General features: G+C 32.1%; 3 protein-coding genes and 1 long non-coding RNA gene across 5 annotated transcripts; 2 read left to right on the top strand and 2 right to left on the bottom strand.

Annotated features, from left to right (window-relative positions):
• Positions 1–1,689: 1,689 nt before the first annotated feature.
• On the bottom strand, positions 1,690–2,407 carry LOC148238441 (uncharacterized). Its single transcript, XR_015812420.1, has 4 exons — positions 2,259–2,407; positions 2,076–2,140; positions 1,929–2,010; positions 1,690–1,787 (listed from the first exon to the last, which is right to left on the bottom strand). It is a non-coding gene; the product is annotated as an uncharacterized LOC148238441 (long non-coding RNA).
• Positions 2,408–3,408: 1,001 nt separating this feature from the next.
• On the top strand, positions 3,409–4,881 carry LOC148238440 (uridine diphosphate glucose pyrophosphatase NUDT14-like). The gene is made up of 4 exons (XM_088188326.1): positions 3,409–3,737; positions 3,805–4,015; positions 4,292–4,368; positions 4,428–4,881. The coding sequence occupies exons 1-4, from the start codon at positions 3,548–3,550 to the stop codon at positions 4,595–4,597; spliced, it is 648 nt and encodes a 215-aa protein (XP_088044452.1). The 5' UTR covers positions 3,409–3,547; the 3' UTR covers positions 4,598–4,881.
• On the bottom strand, positions 4,773–15,977 carry pic (DNA damage-binding protein pic). Of its 2 annotated transcripts, none has more exons than XM_088188305.1 (21): positions 15,857–15,977; positions 12,112–12,260; positions 11,772–12,037; positions 11,595–11,694; positions 11,423–11,528; positions 11,268–11,350; positions 9,433–9,574; positions 9,134–9,370; positions 8,905–9,067; positions 8,695–8,803; positions 8,437–8,624; positions 7,889–8,368; positions 7,699–7,822; positions 7,440–7,638; positions 7,237–7,370; positions 6,528–6,653; positions 6,306–6,455; positions 6,099–6,229; positions 5,847–6,019; positions 5,545–5,771; positions 4,773–5,476 (listed from the first exon to the last, which is right to left on the bottom strand). In XM_088188305.1, the coding sequence occupies exons 1-21, from the start codon at positions 15,924–15,926 to the stop codon at positions 5,393–5,395; spliced, it is 3,441 nt and encodes a 1,146-aa protein (XP_088044431.1). In that variant the 5' UTR covers positions 15,927–15,977; the 3' UTR covers positions 4,773–5,392. The 2 variants fall into 2 exon arrangements, with proteins under 2 accessions (XP_088044431.1, XP_088044438.1); XM_088188312.1 differs by having other exon boundaries at positions 9,134–9,355.
• Positions 15,978–16,733: 756 nt separating this feature from the next.
• On the top strand, positions 16,734–19,557 carry LOC148238438 (uncharacterized). The gene is made up of 5 exons (XM_088188218.1): positions 16,734–16,789; positions 17,334–17,386; positions 17,450–17,525; positions 17,595–17,698; positions 17,761–19,557. The coding sequence occupies exons 1-5, from the start codon at positions 16,759–16,761 to the stop codon at positions 19,081–19,083; spliced, it is 1,587 nt and encodes a 528-aa protein (XP_088044344.1). The 5' UTR covers positions 16,734–16,758; the 3' UTR covers positions 19,084–19,557.
• Positions 19,558–20,012: the final 455 nt, after the last annotated feature.

Raw genomic sequence — 20,012 nt, 5'->3', positions numbered from 1 at the left:
TTCACACTTATAATCAGTTATTATATAAAGATTTAGTTTAATTCTTTTCCACATTTAAATTCATTAACATAGCTGTTATTCTTAAAAATATGTTTTGCTTTTAAATTTTTACACGATCTTACATTTCTCATATTCAGAGTCGCAAACATTTCAGTTATCATAAGTACACAAAGATGCTTTGAACATATTTTTTACTTTTGAATGCTTTTCCACATTTTCAAGTCACAAACATCGCTATGACTTTTTATATGCCTTTTAAGTGTCATATTAGTTTTGAATGCTTTTCCACATTTATCACATTCAAAGTAACAAACGTCACTATGAGTTTGTATATGGTTTTTAAGTGACATTTTATTTTTTAATGCTTTTCCACATTTATCACATTCAAAAACACAAATATCACTATGAGTTTTTATATGATTATTAAGTGCCATTTTAGTTTTGAATGCTTTTCCGCATTTTTCACATTTAAATTCATAAGCATTGCTGTGACTTATCATATGGCATGATAGCAATCTTTTGCTTTTGAATTCTTTTCCGCATTTTGCACATTTAAATTCATAAACATTGCTATGAGTTAAAATATGGCGTGATATTGTTTTTTTGTTTTTGAATAGTTTTCTACATTTATCACATTCAAATTCATAAACATTGCTGTGACTTATCATATGGGATGATAGCAATTTTTTGCTTTTGAATTCTTTTCTACATTTTTCACATTTAAATTCATAAACATTGCTGTGACTTATCATATGGCGTGATAGCAAACTTTTGCTTTTGAATGCTTTTCTACATTTTACACATTCAAATTCATAAACATTGCTGTGACTCATCATATGGCGTGATAGCAATATTTTGCTTTTGAATTCTTTTCTACATTTTTCACATTCAAAGACACAAACATCACTATGAGTTTGTATATGCTTTTTAAGTGACAATTTCTTTTTTAATGCTGTTCCACATTTATCACATTCAAAGACACAAACATTACTATGAGTTTGTATATGCTTTTTAAGTGACCATTTATTTTTTAATGCTTTTCCACATTTATCACATTCAAAAACACAAACATCACTATGAGTTTTTATATGCCTTTTAACTGCCATTTTAGTTTTGAATGCTTTTCCGCATTTTTCACATTTAAATTCATAAACATTGATGTGACTTATCATATGGCATGATAGCAAACTTTTGCTTTTGAATGCTTTTCTACATTTTACACATTTAAATTCATAAACATTGCTGTGACTTATCATATGGGATGATAGCAAACTTTGGCTTTTGAATGCTTTTCTACATTTTACACACTTAAATTCATAAACATTGCTGTGACTTATCATATGGGATGATAGCAATCTTTTGCTTTTGAATTCTTTTCTACATTTTTCACATTCAAAGACACAAACATCACTATGAGTTTTTATATGCCTTTTAAGTTTCATATTAGTTTTGAATGCTTTTCCGCATTTTTCACATTTAAATTTATAAACGTCTCTATGACTTATCATATGAGATAATATTTTTTTGCTTTTGAATGTTTTTCTATATTTTCCAAACTCTTTTTTGGAAGAATCACCATGCATATGTTGATATCTAGTGCATTTTTTTCTTTTTGGTTCCTAAAATGATAATTTTATTCGTAAATAGTAAGTATTGAATATATATATATATATATATAAATATTGAAATCTATTCGATTATTACTTTAGTGACGTTGTCAATTTGTAGAGATAAACCGTTTATTCCGATAGCATTCAGATTAAGTATATCTTTAACGTCGTGCGTTTCTGAAATGATATTCAAATAAATAATTAAAAATGTATCACTCATCGATAGCTACAAGAAACAATTTGGTGCAATGCAAAGTTAAAATAGAGTTTTGAAAAATTTTACAAAAAATTTCAAAAACAAAAAGGTAATAGGTTAACCTATTTCGAACATGTCATCTACTTGTACGCCGTTTACGTATGTATCTTCGTTGGCATCGTCTTCGTGAGTAAAATTTAAGAACTAAAATAAAACACAATGTAAGATAATATAGACGAACAGTGCTACATGTAACTACGTTTCATCACCTCGACTTTACATTCAATCGTGTCAACGGAAGCAAGCGATTTTTCGTCGTTTTCCATGTCAATTTCTGCAAAGATAAAGTGATCACTTAGTGGGCTTATCTAATTAACTAACAAACAAATTATCAAAATACAATTCATATGTTAATTGCGATCGTAAAAATAAAACAATAAAATGAATTATACCTGTTTTGATAAGCGCCATTTTATTCGAAATGACAGTTTACTACCAATGTTTGGTTCAAATACGATCAATTTCGTGCATGGCAAAAAATGGGATAATATCGAACCATTCAGATTTTTATAGTTTTAATTTAATAAAAAATAATGGAATTTCAATGAAGGAACGGACCAATGCTTCAAAGAAAAATGATAGCAACACAAATTTTCAAATTAATGGTGGCGGTGGTAATCAAGCTAAATTAGGTGAATTCAAGAATTCGGTTGGATAATTTACTGCTTTATCTGGATTCGTAACAGTGGTATGTTTCGCCTGGGAACATATGTTGAATGATGATGATAATAAGATTTACGTTCACGTTTTTTGCAGCTGAAATTTTACGTTCACTTAATCATTGATGACCATTGTAATATGTGATATCTTGAAATATGCATTGAATCAATTCTTCGTTTGAGTGTGTGATACGATAAAAATCGGTTGGTAATTTAATGCAGCATGTTGGTCATTAATTGTAAATTTTTCATTTCCAATATCCAATAATTGTTTTGTAAAACGTTCTGCAGAAGCATCGTTTTGCAATTGAACACTCGTGTTTGTCGTCAATGTAAACTTATTAGCATAAGTGTATGCTTTTAAGCACGCACTCAGTTCATCAGCTGATGTTGAACGTAGTATGACAGGTAACGTGTGATGAAAATCACCTGCTAATAATATTGGCTCTATTTGTGCGACGACCAATATCTTGTCATTTTGGTGACATGGTAATAAAACAGCCTAAAATCAATTATTACAATTAATATTTAACAATTAAATATCAAGAAATCTATTATTTATTGAAATACACATAATTTCAAAATCAGAACTCAGCTTTACCCGACTCACTAAATTGTTCTGTTTTATTAAATTTATTACACCGTATTTATAGATGTTTTACACGGGTTTGGCCTACGTGACGACGAACATGTAGATGTCATTATTCCAGGAATTTGCGACACATTTAAATAATAATTAAGACGGCAGCCACATCTAAACTGAATTTTTGAGTTTGCCAATATTAAATAAGAAAGAAAAATGTGGCGATTATAGGATATATGGACGGCGGCAAGCATCTAAAACTTAATTGATGGGCTGTACTTGACTTTTTACTACTAAATTAAGATATGAAAAATACGACGGCGGCGCATTGTCTATGGTCACGCTTTGACGTTAGATGTCAAATAGTGGTAGTCTTGCCTACTGCGCTTTGACGTTATCCACTTAAAGTTTAAAATAATATAACCTTTACGTAATAAAAATGGAAAACTTGAAAAACGTATATTCATCGCCTTTACCCGACTCTCCATATGTAAAACCGTTTCGATTGAACTACACACAAAACGGAACAGCTAAAACGTGGGACTTGCTAGAAGTGCACGACAGCGTAGCCATAATATTATACAACGTGTCTAAAAACGTACTCGTGATGGTGAAACAATTCCGCCCTGGTATTATTTTCACATTACACAATTGTGCTCTATAGATTGTGTTATTGAAAATATTGTATTATTTTAGCTGTGTATTTGAACACTGTACCTAAATGTGATAGAGAAGATGGAAAGATCGATGCTGATAAGTATCCCGCATCGCTCGGAATAACTCTGGAATTTTGTGCGGGAATCATCGATAAGAATAAATCGTGGGATGTGATCGCTCAAGAGGAAGTTTTGGAAGAATGTGGTTACAGCGTCGACTTGAAAGATTTGGAGCTTATCATGCGATATAGGTACCTTATATCTCCGTTGGTCAATGTACTTCAATAAATTGGTGCTATGGTGTGACTGATGCGGTTTGTAGTATCTTCTTCACCTGCATCTTCAAGTCAGTTTGCACTAGAAACAATTTCTGCATCACTCGTAAATTTAATTTTGATTAAGTCGATAACTTGCGTGTAAATACCACAAAAATTATGCGTCTCTTTTATTACTTGCATCATAGCAATATTCAATATGTAAATTAACCAAGTAAGAACCGTTTTATGTGATTATGTATATTTTTATAGATCTGGCGTGGGGCACTCGGGTTCTTTACAAGCGTTATATTATTGTGAAGTAACTGATAACATGAAGGTCAATCAAGGTAAGAAAACAACACTTAAAAAACAATATTTCGTTTTTAAATGTTTATATTTTTTTAAGGCGGTGGGATCGACGATGAGTTAATTGACGTCGTAGAGATGACAATACCCGAAGCAATCAAGATGCTGGATTCTAAAGGACCACATTCCTCTCCGCCGAGCTTCCTTTTCGGATTAACTTGGTTCGTTCACACGAGAGCACCAAAATTCATGAATAAATTAAATCAATAATTTAATAGTAAAATTATTATAAATAAATTAAAGCTGCAGCAATAACGTTTTATTGTCAACGTTTTAACGAGTCATATATCAATGTGCAGATAAGAATTTTTATAAAACTACATGGCCATGATTCATAAACATCGCTAAAAAGATAACTTCTACAATAAAAACAAACCACTGGTAATTTTTTTAACTGCATTATCAGCATTGATTTTATTGCTAATATATTCACACGCAATTGGCTTGTATAATTTTTTTTAAAAATATTCTAATAAAAACATTGATTTTATTATTACAACTTATGTTATTACAAACGTTCATCTTATATTACTCTTCTGAAGTTTTATTTTCAGTATACATCGAAGACTGAATTTTAAATGAAAATAGTTCAAGTTGCACTTTAAGTACTAACCTTGATATAGAAAAACATAAAATGTGGGTTTATTCAAATCTTCAAGTGACAACCTTTTTTTTAAATTAATATATTTAATCAAGTTGGAAATGTACAAATTCTATGAAATATGTCAACCAAATTTATCAAGCGTAATTTTTTATACAACTGCTAATAAACAGTGAAATAGATAATGATACATTTATATTAATCGCATTATCCGAGTTCAAGAGGTAAGAACAATTAAATAAAAATATTTAAATAATTACATTACAAACGAAACACGTCTTGTGTGCAATTATTGCACTTTGCATCATCGTATTTGGCTGCCGATGTATATTGCAAACAAAACTGTCTTCGCAACCGTCGTTTGAGGTCCCAGGATATTCGTAAAAAATACTCGTTGATAAGACTCAATGTATTCGCGTCAAATCTTCAACTATTTTGATAAGGTCGTCTACGGTTGTTTCTCGTTTCACACCGCTGCCATCGTCGATCTAAAAATATTAATAAATTAGAAAGATCTAAACGTGCGATAGTCTCGAAGCTCTCGAATAAACAATACCTGTAAGCCTGCTGCGGTTTCAGTCATTGCGTCACGACTGAGATCTAAGAAACTTTCGATGAGATCTCCGTCGATAAATCCTTCAGCTGGTTCGGTTTTTATATCCGTGTTAAAACTTCTCCAGAATGAATGCGATATTTTTCCGACACTTTTAATGGTGTGGGTTAGACGCTCCTCGAGCGAATGAAGAAATTCGAAGAGATCTGGCGATATTTGCGTAACAAGTCCTAATAGATAAAATAATAATATATCAATTTATTTATAGCCATATTTTGATTATGTTTAACATAATAAAAATGTACCTATTGCGCCAGAAACAGTTGCAAACAATACTGTATTTGTGGTGGGCGTTGTCGTATCCACTGTGGAATGGTGCATAACTAGCGAGCCTCTTCTGAATACGTTTATTAGATCGCCGACATGAAACTGTCCCATTTCGTTCATTTGCTGTCGTTCCTCATCAGTTGTCGCAGCTCTGAATATTATTTTATATAATTACGAATTATTCCCTTCATATGAAACAATTTAATAAAATTCATAATGGAAGCACATACCCGTCTTTTTGGCATACAAACAGATTGTAACTATTTTCAGCACCTAAGAATGTATCGTCGTCTAAAATTTCAACAGATGTCATCCAGTTGGGAGTGTAATCGCGAGCAATTTCTTCAAAACTGCCTTCCATCTAAAATTAATCGTAAATTATTATAACCGATAGAAAATATTGAAAGACAAGGACAAAGAATAAGAAACAAATTTACCTGTTTGTATTGCAGCAGTGTCATAGATCTCATTATATCGCCAATGAGAATAAAGTCTCCTTTCACTTTCAAATACAGGACCATTATATTATTGAAGTGACTGCATTCTAAACGTAACTCTCTCTCCGAAGTCCATTCAAAGAGACGTACCTGATAATTCAATAAGCATGTTACATATATATAAACATATATGATACAAACTAAGCTTCAATATATGCTTACTGTACTATTGATCGAAGCTGCTAGCTTGCCGTTAAACTCGACAAGACAATAGCATGCTCCTTTGATTTCTTTCTCGGCTATTTGAATCAGTCTACCTTCTAGCCAATGAAACAATAATATACGACCCTGTAAATATATAATGTTACGGTTACTGATATTAATAACATAAAGAAAAGGATGAATTTGTGTATGTCATAGTGAACATAAAAAAAATTGGAAATCTTAAATATTCGGTATACTAATAATACAACATTGATAATTGGTTTATTTATTTATAAGTCAGTGCACAAAAAAATCGTTCAACACATGATCATCATATACTTTTAAATTTCTGCCCTGAGATTGGTTAATCACCCTGAGGGGCGGTATCGGTATGTGTAGGTGCACAGGGTAGTATTGGTATTTTTGTTCTCGAGTATTATCTTATCCTAAAATGTGATTTAAAAAAATAAAAAGAGAAAATTTACGGTAAGCCGAGACCGGACACTTGATGATTAAGCGTGTTGTCTAGTTCAACGATTCCAGTTCTGAGAAGACTATTTTTAAGAAATGACTTTTAGTACTGTGTTGAAGAATCAAAGAATATATCGTCGATTATGTCATACACGATTGCAATGGAACATGAACAGGAGTAAGAATCATGCTAATGTGCAAGTTATGATTAAATATGTACTTTTAGGATATATTATTAAATTATGTATTGATATACCTGTTTTGGTTCAGACTCATCGGGATTGACTACGGCAGTACCGACTGCGTAATAGTAATTTGAGTCGTCGCCTAATTTACACGACACCAACGATAATGCATATTCACTAGGAATCATCTGATGTGAATGCAGTACTGAAAAATTTAATATTAATAATGAATGTCCGTTAAAATTTGCTAATGTATCATTACACTACTACTAACCTTCAAAAGTGTGATTATCTATTATAAGTAAATTATAAACTTCTTGTTCGGTGCCGGGCTGCAAAGCCTTTGGACAGGGAGGAACTATGCCTCCGGCAGTACTCGTCGAATTGCTCATTGTGGAAGCAGACGGTCTAGCCACTGAACTTCCACCGCCGCCGTCCAGAACGTCGAGACGCATTGTGATAACACCGAACGTCTATATCATAAAAAAATTCAGAACCAGACAATATTAACTATATGTTATGATCAATAGTACTTGTGTTGGCTCTTGATATGCTATTCGTCTAGGTGATTCGCCGAGAGCTACCGTTCTAATGTGAAGTTTTTGAATTTCATCTATTGTCCCAATTGTCACCGTACTCTTTGTAGCCAAAGCAAGACTAAAATAAAAATCATCATAGCAACACAACACCTTGCGGGTAAGATAATTTAAGGCATATATTTACCTGTCTGGATACGCTTGCGTGTTTAATGAACACATATGAGCGACTTCTTTCAAGTTAACATTAGAAAACACGAGTTTGTGGTTCGAGGAATAAATCACAGTCGGCCTATCCGAGCAGGCGAACACGTTTGTCGTCGACAATGATCTAAATGTCTTTAACACTGTCGGCTGAGTACCCAGAGTGACTTTCTTCTTCTGCGACAGAGTACCGTCTTTCAAATTTAACGTGAAATAAAACATGGATCCGTCTCCGAGTGCGCATAATAAATAACAGCAGCTTTCGAGGATGCAAATCAATAGCGATCTCGGAATGATTCCACCCATCAGCTTCTCCGTATGCTTCTGTTCGAGATCGGGTAGATTGAGTATTTTTACTGAGATGTCGGTCCATAAACCGACTCCGACGTATGCTGCCATTCCAGTTTTTTCATCGGCTGGACTGAGATCGATGCATGCAACTTCTTTATCCATATGGACGTACCTGAGGAAAATTAAATTGTTCATCATGCGATCCATAAAAACGCATTCATTATCATCATAATTACTCACTTCATTTGAGTGAGTTCTCCGTTTCCGATTTCCAAATAGAAAAGATGTCTACCAGCAGCGCACACCACTTGACGGGTATTACAAGCCGCTACAGTTATGAAACTGTATATTTTGTTGGGCTCCCAAGAAACTTTTGAAGACCAAATGCTTCCAGTGCGTGCTACTAGATTGACTCCGGCGTCGGCGACCTGTCGTTAATATTTTGTATTATTTGCGGATGCAAGATCTAAAATAAATTTAAGAGAAACTAAATGACACCTGTATCAGTTGATTGTGGCACACATTTCCAGCGTAAAACGTCTGAGAAGTTGATAGAAATCCGTCTATATCGGTCTCTTCGACTTCTTCACCATTCAGTGTTAAAACTCTGATATTTTAAAGAAGAGAAAATAATTTAAAATGCTATATATGTATATGTATATATATATATATATATATATATATATATATAAAATCAACATTACATACATTGTTTGTCCAACGAACGCCAAAACCAACGTATCATCGTAAGTTTTGTTGTCTGATAAAGTCAGAGCCCACATCCCTTTGATTCCGGGTAGGTCAATAGAAGCGTGTTCTTGTATGCCGATTCCATTACGAATTATACGCAATGAACCAGTTTTGAAAGCACCTATATTAAAAAAACATCATTAAAAGTAGCTTCATAGTTTCAATATTTTATTATTATTTGTCATACCTGAGCAAGTAATGAGCTGTCCTTGTCCTTGTTTCTCGAGATCCACTATACACATGTCTACAATAGGCGCTAGATTAGTAAAGGACTCCATCACCTGCACGTACTGGCCGTTGTCGTCGGGCGCAACGCTCAATCTGACAAGAGCAGAGTCTCCGACCTTTGAGCCGATGAACACAACACCGTTATCCAAATATGTCATACATTCAGGAATCGGAATTTCCCCTAAATTTAAAAAGTCTTGAGTCAATTTTTTTCGACTGCATTTTTAAACCGCCGCCCTCTAAATTGTCAAAACGAACCTAGTAACTCTACTTTCAAGTCTTTGACACGTGTGCCGTTTTGCAGCTCTAGGAACAGCATGAACAGTCTGCCGGCCATATCACCGAGCAGGTACCGGAGACCGCGTTCGTCCACTTTGCAGTAGCAATTTATAGTGCTCGTCTACAATTTAAAACAAAATAAGTATATACAGAGGTGTGACAAAATAATTGGACCACTACAACATTTCACAATTTTGATATTTTGCAAGTAACTAATGTAGGAAATGAATGTTTTGCGTTATATTATTTGAAGCCCGTTAGTAGGCGATGATTTTTAACAAAAAAAAGAATATGTATACCCAAAAGGTTGGGGGATAAGATACAGTTACACATTGAACAAATAAGACTGTATTCAGTGTGTACAAATTTTTGATTCTGGATAAAGCATTTGAATAAAATAATTACGTTTTATTTTCTAATTTCTTTTGATACTATCACCCATAGCATAATTGTTCGTATTGGTAATTTGTGGAATATTTAATAAAAATAAATTTGATGCAACACAGTGATATAAAATGGCTTAAACAAAAAATATTTCTGTTGAAGTGAAAATTGCTATTTGTACTTGACTTGGTAGAAGAAACTCATACTTATCGAGAAAGAGCCCAAACATTCAACGTGTCTCATCAATTAGTAATGAGAATAAAAAAATGTTAGCACTTATACAGCAACCCTATACACAATGACATAAATGTGGACGAAAACACAAAACAACCCCATGGACGGACAGAAAATATATTGCATTGCATTGCGAAAAAAGCAGATTACAAATAAAGGTGCAACAGATATTTTAAATGACAAAAGAATCGAACTTTACAACATCAATTACACGAGGTGGATTGTTAAAAAATCAGCCCTGCAGTGAAAAAGCCTCAGCTAACAAACGCGATGAAAAGAAAAACTTTGAATGGGCCAAGCAACACTGAGATTAGACTCCTAATGATTAGAAAAAAATATGTATTTAAATTGTTTTAAAATGAATTTTTTAATTCACACTATAAATGTTTACGGTAATTTTTTTGTTTGTTTGTTTCTCCGATGAGAGTCGTGCATACGTTGACCGAACAATGCGATTATGTGCATAGTTGACCTTCAGGGAAGTACAAGAAAGAATGTATAAAAAAAACTGTAAAAGATCCACATTCAGGGATGTTACGATCTGGTTTTAGCTGCAAGGGTATCGATTCCCGTTATTTTGCTCGAGGAACGATGAATCAATATTTATATAAAAACGTTTTATGTAGATATTTTTACCAATATTTTATTGAGAATAACTTAATAATTATGCAAGATAGAGCTCTCCACTACACAGCAAAATCAGTAAAAAAACAAGCAAAAATATACAATTTTACCTTGGCCAGATAATTCACCTGATTTAAATCTTCTTCTTAAATCCATTGTATGTTAAGTGCTCAAATACTAATTTCAATATTTAAAAAAAAACATTGAAAACGACCAAAAAAAAAAAAAATTATAGTAGCGAATAGAGTATTAAAAAAGAAAGGAGTTACTAGATAATATATTTTAAATAAAACTACTAAAATATGAAAAATAATGTTTGGTCCAATTATTCTGACACACCTCTATATATACAGCTGTGGCTATAGTAGATTGAAAAAAACAACTATTGTGTCAAGTTTCTACATAATAATATAAAAAAAGAAATAAGAGCCATAAAAATGATGAATCGATGAGTCAGAAGCATGATTAGAACAACTCGGAAGGTATCATATATTTCATATAAGTAAAGCATGACATATTTTATCAAAAGCTTTTTGAAAATCACTTTATTTGATATGTAATACAATACGTACTTTAATTTGTGGCGGTGCTACTGCCACATAGCTTTGTCCATCATGGTAAACAATTGATTCTTGCCCGATGACAATGGCTCCATCTATGAATAAAAAGTTAGTTGAACATTTGGGTTGATATTTCAATGAGATTTTGATTAACTGATAATATATACCGAATGGAGCAGGAACTGGGATAAGTATGCTAGCTTCAGTTTCAACGTTATCTTGCTTCCAAGGTATTTTAGTGAATTCTTTTTCTCTTAAATTTATTTCGTGAGTCTATAACAAAAATTAATCAATACATAATTATATACATATTATACTCAAAGTATATAATAAGACTACCTTTATGTGACGCCCGTTTAAGTCCTGGTGGATTAAAATAATAGTAGGATTAGCACAACCATGTAAGAACTCAACATCTTGCACTCGAACTTCTTCCAATCTATAATGTAAATATTGTAGTACTTAAAATAATTGCTTAATAAATATATATTGTATATGATAAAATAATATTTATACCTCAAACTAGACGCTTTTAATTCCGTCGAATCCTTATCTAGAGGAATTATTTTAAATAACCCGTCATAAAGGCGCAGTCCGATAACTCTAGCAAGCGGATCGATAACAGCTAAGATTCCATTCTCAGAAGGTTTGCCGATGCGATCAGCAACATTTCCGTGCGCGCGAGTCACGACGTCCAGTTCACCGTTGGCGCCGACTCTCCATTCTAAGATCATGGCATTGTACCGCGACGTCAGAATAAAAACGAGATCTTTGGTTTCATGCTGCAATATTTTATAAGATGAGTATTTTAATATATATATATGTATATATAATTCGATGGATAAAAGTTACATACAGCAGGCCGAAACAACTTCATCTTTGCAACTCTTCCGTACAAGCCGACTTCCTTCATGGGGCGAAGCCCTTCAGGCGTGACTAAGTAAACTTCCAATCTAGAATTCTTGGCAACCAAAAGATTCAAATCGGATGGGGATGTGAAATTGCCTGAAACAAATAAGAATATTATATTTAAAAGTACATCTTATTATTTTATCGATAGTTTTCAATCTGTGAATTGGGTAAAATCAAAATTAAAACCTAATTCATTTACGTCTAAATTGTAAATAAAAAGCGATTGCTTATGATAGTTTATTTCATAGTTTTTGCATGAAAAAATAACTAGATACTTACTTACTTTTTTTTTCAAGTTTCTTTACATGGATCGTAAATCTTATTTTTAGTTGCAAAAATAATTTTAAAATTCCCATTATTTTTACTAATTTAATTAAAATAATTAATCATATATAATTATATAATATAGTACGTATCTATCATTAAACATACATAATTAAGGGATTACAAAAATAAAAAAATATATTATTTTAAAAAAGGTTTGGCTGCTCTGACTTCTCCTATTTACGCAACAGATGCGTCACATGTATTTCTTTAGTTGAACAATGAATCAGAACTATTTATTATTAGCTGTAAACAATAAATGCTTTGGTCAATAAGGGTAAACCTAACGTCACTTATTTTTAGAAATAAAAATATACAGTAATACCACGAAGTTACGCTATAGGTGGTACCGACGAAAATCACGTAAGTCAGGGTACAAATTTGCTTATAAATAGATATGTTTAATTTAATTGAGACCAAAGACTAACAAAAACACTGGTTTTTATAAGAAAATATTTAATAAAATTGCAGTTATTTATACAAAAAAATAATTGAGTTACATGAAAAAGTTATATCGATGCTTTCATAAAATCTAACAAATTCGTCTGACGACACAATGCCTTCCTTTTTTTCACAGAATTTCTTCGTAGCAAGCTAATATTTTTTTATTCCTTGTTAGCGTAAGTCGGGGGATTACTGTATGTATATTATATATATGCCAAGTGTCAGACTCCTAAAGGATCTTATACACCAAAACAAGCATCTGAGTGTCTTTTATGGTGAACTTGAAATCCATTTTTGGTCGTTAAACAATTTTAGTGCTTTAACATGTGTGCAAGACATTGAACCATAGACCCAAATCGAGTGAAATATTTTTTTATAAAAACAAATCACTAACCACTCGATAGAAAACAATATTACAAATTATAATCGTCATTTATAATTTATAATCGATAAAATAAAGACATCCAATAAAAAGATAATTGTTGGTGTACAATTTAAATCTCAGATTTCACTGGCTAACGAATTCAAATGCACACTGACGAATAAGTGTGAGGTGGTTTGTAAATAGACACCAAAGCACTTACTTATGATAACACTTATTAGTCAGGCCGATTAAGTGTTAAATTACAGTCGTCGGCAGATTTGAACAGCTAATGTGAGGCAAATTAAATTTGTTTAAAATTAAGGTGCTATTTTACGATCTCTTGTGTGGTTATAAAAATACGCTTGAATAGTATTAATATATTTAGGTCAATGAAGATGGTTTGCGCTTGGTTCTGGCTTACTACGAAGCTTATTTGTTTCTATAATAGCTGTTGCAATACTTCTCCCGAAAGTCAACAGATCATCGTCACAGGCAAACAAGTATTTTGAACTGCCATAAAAATGCAGTGTAAAATGAGAGATATGTACCACTTCTTCTTATGGATACTAATTCTATACAAAGATATGTTCTGGTCTGATCATATTTTAATCGTGTTTGTATTGGCATTTAAGCAAACTGATGCAGAATCCTTTCTTTTTCGCCATTTAATTATCAAGTAAGGGATATTTTCCAGATCGGTTTTATCTAATAGTTCCAGGGACTCGTATATTTTTGTTGCCTAGTTCATTTACCAGAGGCAAGCCTATGAAAAATTTGTCTATGAACAAATGGTAATTTTCTCCCATTCCAAAAAACCTGTCCCTTGATAAAGCCTAGTTAAGCAAATTATTTCTAGAATCCGATGAGTTTTCTACGAATTTTGTATTGTATATTGTCTTACTGTACTAAACAGGGTACTGTTTTTGTTGTTTGTATTCACTCTCCGACAAATTTCAGAGCACTGAACTTTTTTATAGTTTTGTTTATCCCCTACACTTAACGCAAAGCTAAATCATTTCCATAAAACTTAAGTAGATACATCAGAAAACTTTATCGTATATGGTACAGTAGGTCTAAATGGGTAAATAAAATCGATTCAATTTGTTCTTCAATGATATACATATGACAATTGAGAAATCTGAATATTAAATCACTTAGAAGTGTTTCAAATACTGGCACAAATGGGTATTCGCCGTCTTTACAAAAAGACCTGGAGTCACTCTGGAGATAGTAGATCGACAACCGGTTACCATTCAGCATTGTCAAGTGTCACATTTTCTAGATCTCCTTGTCGGGCGGAAGTTTTAAAGAGCAATACTTCCATCGAGGACTTAAGGGTAACATTCGATATTAATATATGAGGATACTCGTTAATTCGTAGCGCCTGCTCCGTTGTCTGGAATCCTAGCAAAGCGAAATATTCCTTGTTAGATATATTTGTATGTTAGAGCCATTTTTGTAGGTACGTTGAAATGCAATTCATTGCATTTTCGATATAGCATGCATTAAATGAAGCACTTTTTAGTGGTGTCGGCGATTCATCGATGTTCGGTAATTTCAAGATTTTTACTTGTAGGGCGTGACTTTTATCGGCACATCGGCGCTAGCTACGAGGAGCTGGAGCAATTTATGTATTAATTACATTAATTAAATTGTATATACCTAGTAGAAGAAACATGGTATTAAATCTCGTAAAGATATTCAACTTCAAGAATTGAGTAAATGTCATGTATCTAAAGAATGATCCAACTTCAGTTTCCAACCTTTTTAAACATTGTATTTCATTATTAGTGAAAAATAATAGCAATTAAATGGCCACAGCAGTCGATCCTTTCGATGACTTTTTCGTACATTTCAGGCAGTATTTCGGCTATAACTTGCTGTTTCGGATGTTTGCTTGCGTAGACACGACTCTTAGCTAGTTAAATCGCATGATCAAAACGTGAAATAATGCAAGTTGGGAACTTCACGCAAAATATCCAATGTTGCACCCGATGTGTGGCAAATTGCGTCATCTTACAAGAGGATTTTCCAAGCCTTATTTGCATATTAACATATGGAGAGAGGTAGAAATGTCATCAGAGGGGAATATTTCCTTTGAAGTCAGCCTCAATTTCCTGTTGCCTAACATCTAATCTGAATTTTTTCCAGATGTAGGTGCAAGTCCAAAAGTCCAAAAGCTACGAATCGGATTATATGATCCTGTATAAGCAAATCGAGTATTGCACAATTTCAATACATGGAAGTTGTAAACCAATCGAATCGGAAGAAAGTACCTATATGCCGAGCATGCACAAATGCAATACGTTATAACGTTATATTTAATGTAACTGCGTTTTATTAAGGTGACCAGATTTTGAATATATATCAAAGGACACTAATGTATATATTGTTTTGAAACACTTCATAATCCATTGTCGATGGATGAAACGAACGAAAGCGTAGACGTGGTGCGGTGTAGACAGGATCGAGAAGCCGGTGGCGGCGAACGCGAAAATTGTATAACATAACCTAGAAATTGTTAAAGCGGGAAGTCGGGCTAAAAAGATCGGGTCACCTGTTACGCAGGCCGTGACGGCCGTGGGCTTCTGCGCCGTGACCACATAGTGGTAGGCCGCCGCCGCCATCGTAGAGACACAATGAGAACAACCCGAACGCAAGTTGTGCCGAAAGCGAGTGTTGCCAACAACACAAATGTCAGACTGAGAAACGATTGCAAACAAACCGGACGGGGTTTTTCAACGTCATTTTCTAAATTAAAAATTAACTTTTTAATTTAACTGTTGTTTACATGCATTTTTATCACACAAAAATTATATCGTTGAAAAGTGAAAGAAAAATAGAAGCATCGAAAAAATCAAATCAAACGCAAAGTAAAATTTTCTTAGGCGGCTTCCATATATCATGTCACAGGTATTTCGTGACCTTAATGTCACATGATTTAATTCAGTCAGACTCCTGTTTGTTTCACACTGTCTAAACAATTGTCCAGCTTTCTATATAGACTATTTAACTGGAGAGAATATGGAAACCTTAACGTAATAATATATGTTTATTATTATTTTTATTAAAGAGTTATAATGCAACACGTATTTTATTTATAACACATACATATTAGTGGCCTGCCAGTAACCGAAATAATTGAGAATAAAAAACTTTAAATGTATACAATTTTTAAATAAGCAATTATTATTTACGTAAATGCAATAATTTAACTGCATATGTATCGTGTATTTCAACTGTTGGGGCCAGTAATTTCTAACCCCCAGACTCGGTACATTTATTTTTCGTATGTATGTGTGTCTTACTAAGCTATTAAATCCAAGCCGTCGCTACGGCACGAAGGGCCAGCTCGCATACAATTCCATCATTTTGGACTAATTTATTCTGCTCAAAATTATTTCATATTTGGACCTAACGGCAAATCTGCTGTCTGGTTGCTATTTGACGTCTGTCAACATGATGGCGTCGTCAATTTTTTTCAAAACAGGTATTATATGAATATATTTTATCTTAACATTATCATTTGACCGAAACTTCGTAATCTAGCTGTATAGTAATATAATTTAATTGGAGCGTTGACATTTTTGCTTTTTAGTTAATACCTATTAGTTCTCAATGACATCAAAAACATTGGAGCGACAAAATATGTGCAATTCAGATAGTATTTGTGTCTTCCTCTATTTACATATATAGATATTTATATTTTTAGAATCAAAATATTGTTTTTACATTGGTCCTTAAACGAAACGAAAAGAAAATATATAGTAATTTTATTGATGCTTTTGAACTGATTTTTAATATGTTTTTCTATCTTTAGTAATTAAGCTTTTGACCACGGATGGCATCTATAGATCCCATAAAAAAATTTGCTAGAATGCATTGAGCACCTTAAGATGCCATGAACCTTTAAGCCTCGCAATATTGATTGAACTATAATATATAAAAAATCTATGGCAAAGAATCAAAGTGCAAAATAGTACGCAAAACTATCAGTTAAATATTATTATGAATATCAGACTTTATCCTTTCAGAAGCTGATACCGAGAATGTCAAAGAAACCTGCAATTCTTCTGACACAGTTGAGGTAAATTATCTGATACTTTTAATGATATTTATAATATTAAATATTGTATTTCTTTCTTTCTAGTTTAATATAAAATGCGAATATGATAACAGCAATGAAAATACACCTATAGCAGATGTAGACGACTTGTTAGAAATAGGTTGGACATTTTTATATACTATTACATTTTATTATAGTGCTTAAATTATCACTTATTATATGATTTCAGATATGCAAGATGTTAAGGATACTATATGTAAAATAAATACCATTGCTGTAAATTTTTTATCTTCAAATAATAGTCAAAGTCTGGATGTCCAAGTGGAAACGCAAGTAATAACCAAACTATTATTTATTATTTACAGCCAACCTAAAAAAATCAATTTTAATTCTAGAAACAGGATAGAGAAAAATGTGACAATATTCAACAAAGAGCTCTTGATCTGTATGGTGTTTCTTATAAATTTGACTGTAACAGAGGTGCTGTAGTATCTAAAACCAAACACACAACACAACATATTCACAACCATGACTTTGAGTGTGATAATTGTGGAAAAACATTTAAAAGTAAACGATATATTTTAGGCCATTTGATAACTCATAGTGATGCTCGTAACTTTGAATGTAAAAAATGTGGTAAATTATTTAAAACTAAAAAATGTATTTTAAAACATATGAAAACTCATAGTGATGCTCGTAAATTTGAATGTAAAAAATGTGGTAAAACATTTAAAACTAAGGAATGTATTTTAAGACATATAGAAACCCATAGCGAAACTCGTAACTTTGAATGTAAAAAATGTAACAAAACATTTAAAACTAAATTATGTATTTTAAGACATATAGAAACTCATAACGATACTAGTAACTTTGAATGTAAAAAATGTGGTAAAACATTTAAAACCAAACAATCTATTTTAAGACATAAACGAATTCATACCGATGCTCGTAACTTTGAATGTAACAAATGTGGTAAAACATTCAAAACTAAAGAATATGTTTTAAGACATTTGAGAACTCATAGCGACGCTCGTAATTTTGAATGTGAAAAATGTGGCAAAACGTTTAAAACTAATCAACGTCTATTATTTCATTTGAATATTCATCGCGTTGCTCGAAATATCGAATGTAAAACATGTGGAAAAGCATTCAAAACAAAAAGCTGTCTTTCAAAACATATGCAAACTCATATCGATGTCAGTAACTTTGAATGTGACACATGTGGTAAAGCATTTAAAAAAAAATTTAATCTTTTACAACATATACAAACCCATAATGATGTTAATAAATTTGAATGTGAAATATGTGGAAAAACTTTCATAACAGAATATCGTCTTTCACGGCATATTATAACTCATAGTGGCTCTCATGACTTTGAATGTGAAATATGTAGAAAAACTTTCTTAACCAAATACCGTCTTTCACAACATATTCTAACTCATAGCGATGTTCGTGACTTTGAATGTGAAAAATGTAAAAAGACATTTAAAACTAAATACGTTCTTTTAAAACATATGCAAACACATATCGATGTATATGACTTTGCATGTGAAAAATGTGATAGAACATTTAAAACTGAACTAAATCTTTCAAATCATATGAAAACTCATAGATTTGCTTATAACGTTGAATGTGAAAAATGTGGTAAAATATTTAAAACTGAACCGTATCTTTTAATTCATATGACATCTCATAGTGATTCACATGACCGAATGTGAAAAAATGGACATTTAAATACTGATAATGCTACACACAATCAATTACTGACAACTGATAATATTTTTAAAAATATATACAAGGGGTCAGTCAGAAAAAAATTAGTATAGTATTCTGAGGATATTATTTTAATTTAGCTATGCTGCAAACCTATTTTAAAATTATATTAAATGTTTTGACTCGAAAATACTACGTAGTTTGTCTACAGATGACACAATATTGATCAATAGTGAAAAATGCAGAGGTACAAAAATAGTCATGATGTGACGGCAAATCTATGTAGTAAGTAGAGAATGGTCGTTAATTTATTAATATTAGCCACATATCTGTCAAGTGGACAAGTGCGAAAATTTAACAGTAGTAGTAAAATTGGATTTTGCTAGTAAAAGTAACCACTTGAGCAACCATTATATTTTATTTTATTGAAAAAATATGAAATGTTTTTTAAATGTTAATAAAAATATGCAGTGTAAAAATTCTCTTTCATTCCGTGTATATTCTAATATATATCTCACAGTTATACAATAGTTAAAATATATAATTTCAACAAAAAATACTAAATCAGAATCAATCAAAAATAAAATTTAAAGTATAAATAATAGTACACAAAAATTCGATACTTAATTATTTTTAAAGGATATTAGTGTGTGAAGTAGTATCAATTGTAACTAATTTATAGACACTATTGACCAAAAACAAGGTGAAAAATACTAATATATTGCTAATTTAGGCGTTGATTCCATTTGTTTCTGTGTATCCAAGGATGATAAAACTAAGTTAAGTTTTACCTCTTCTTAAGTTGTATAGAGGTATAAGAAAAGTCATATACGTCGCACGAAAGTACGATTGTGTGTTGTTTTTGTTTCTACCTGTGCTGCAATAACGGTTATTATCGAAACTGGAGCGTATCGGCATTCTTAGAGAGCTAAGA

This window comes from Plectrocnemia conspersa, unplaced genomic scaffold (genome assembly GCF_051122295.1).
Source record: "Plectrocnemia conspersa isolate PC_06_02 unplaced genomic scaffold, ASM5112229v1 ptg000001l, whole genome shotgun sequence".
In the NCBI taxonomy this organism is placed as follows: Eukaryota; Metazoa; Arthropoda; class Insecta; order Trichoptera; family Polycentropodidae; genus Plectrocnemia; species Plectrocnemia conspersa.
Note: the sequence above shows the minus strand (reverse complement) of the source record. Positions and strands in the feature narration are given on the sequence as shown.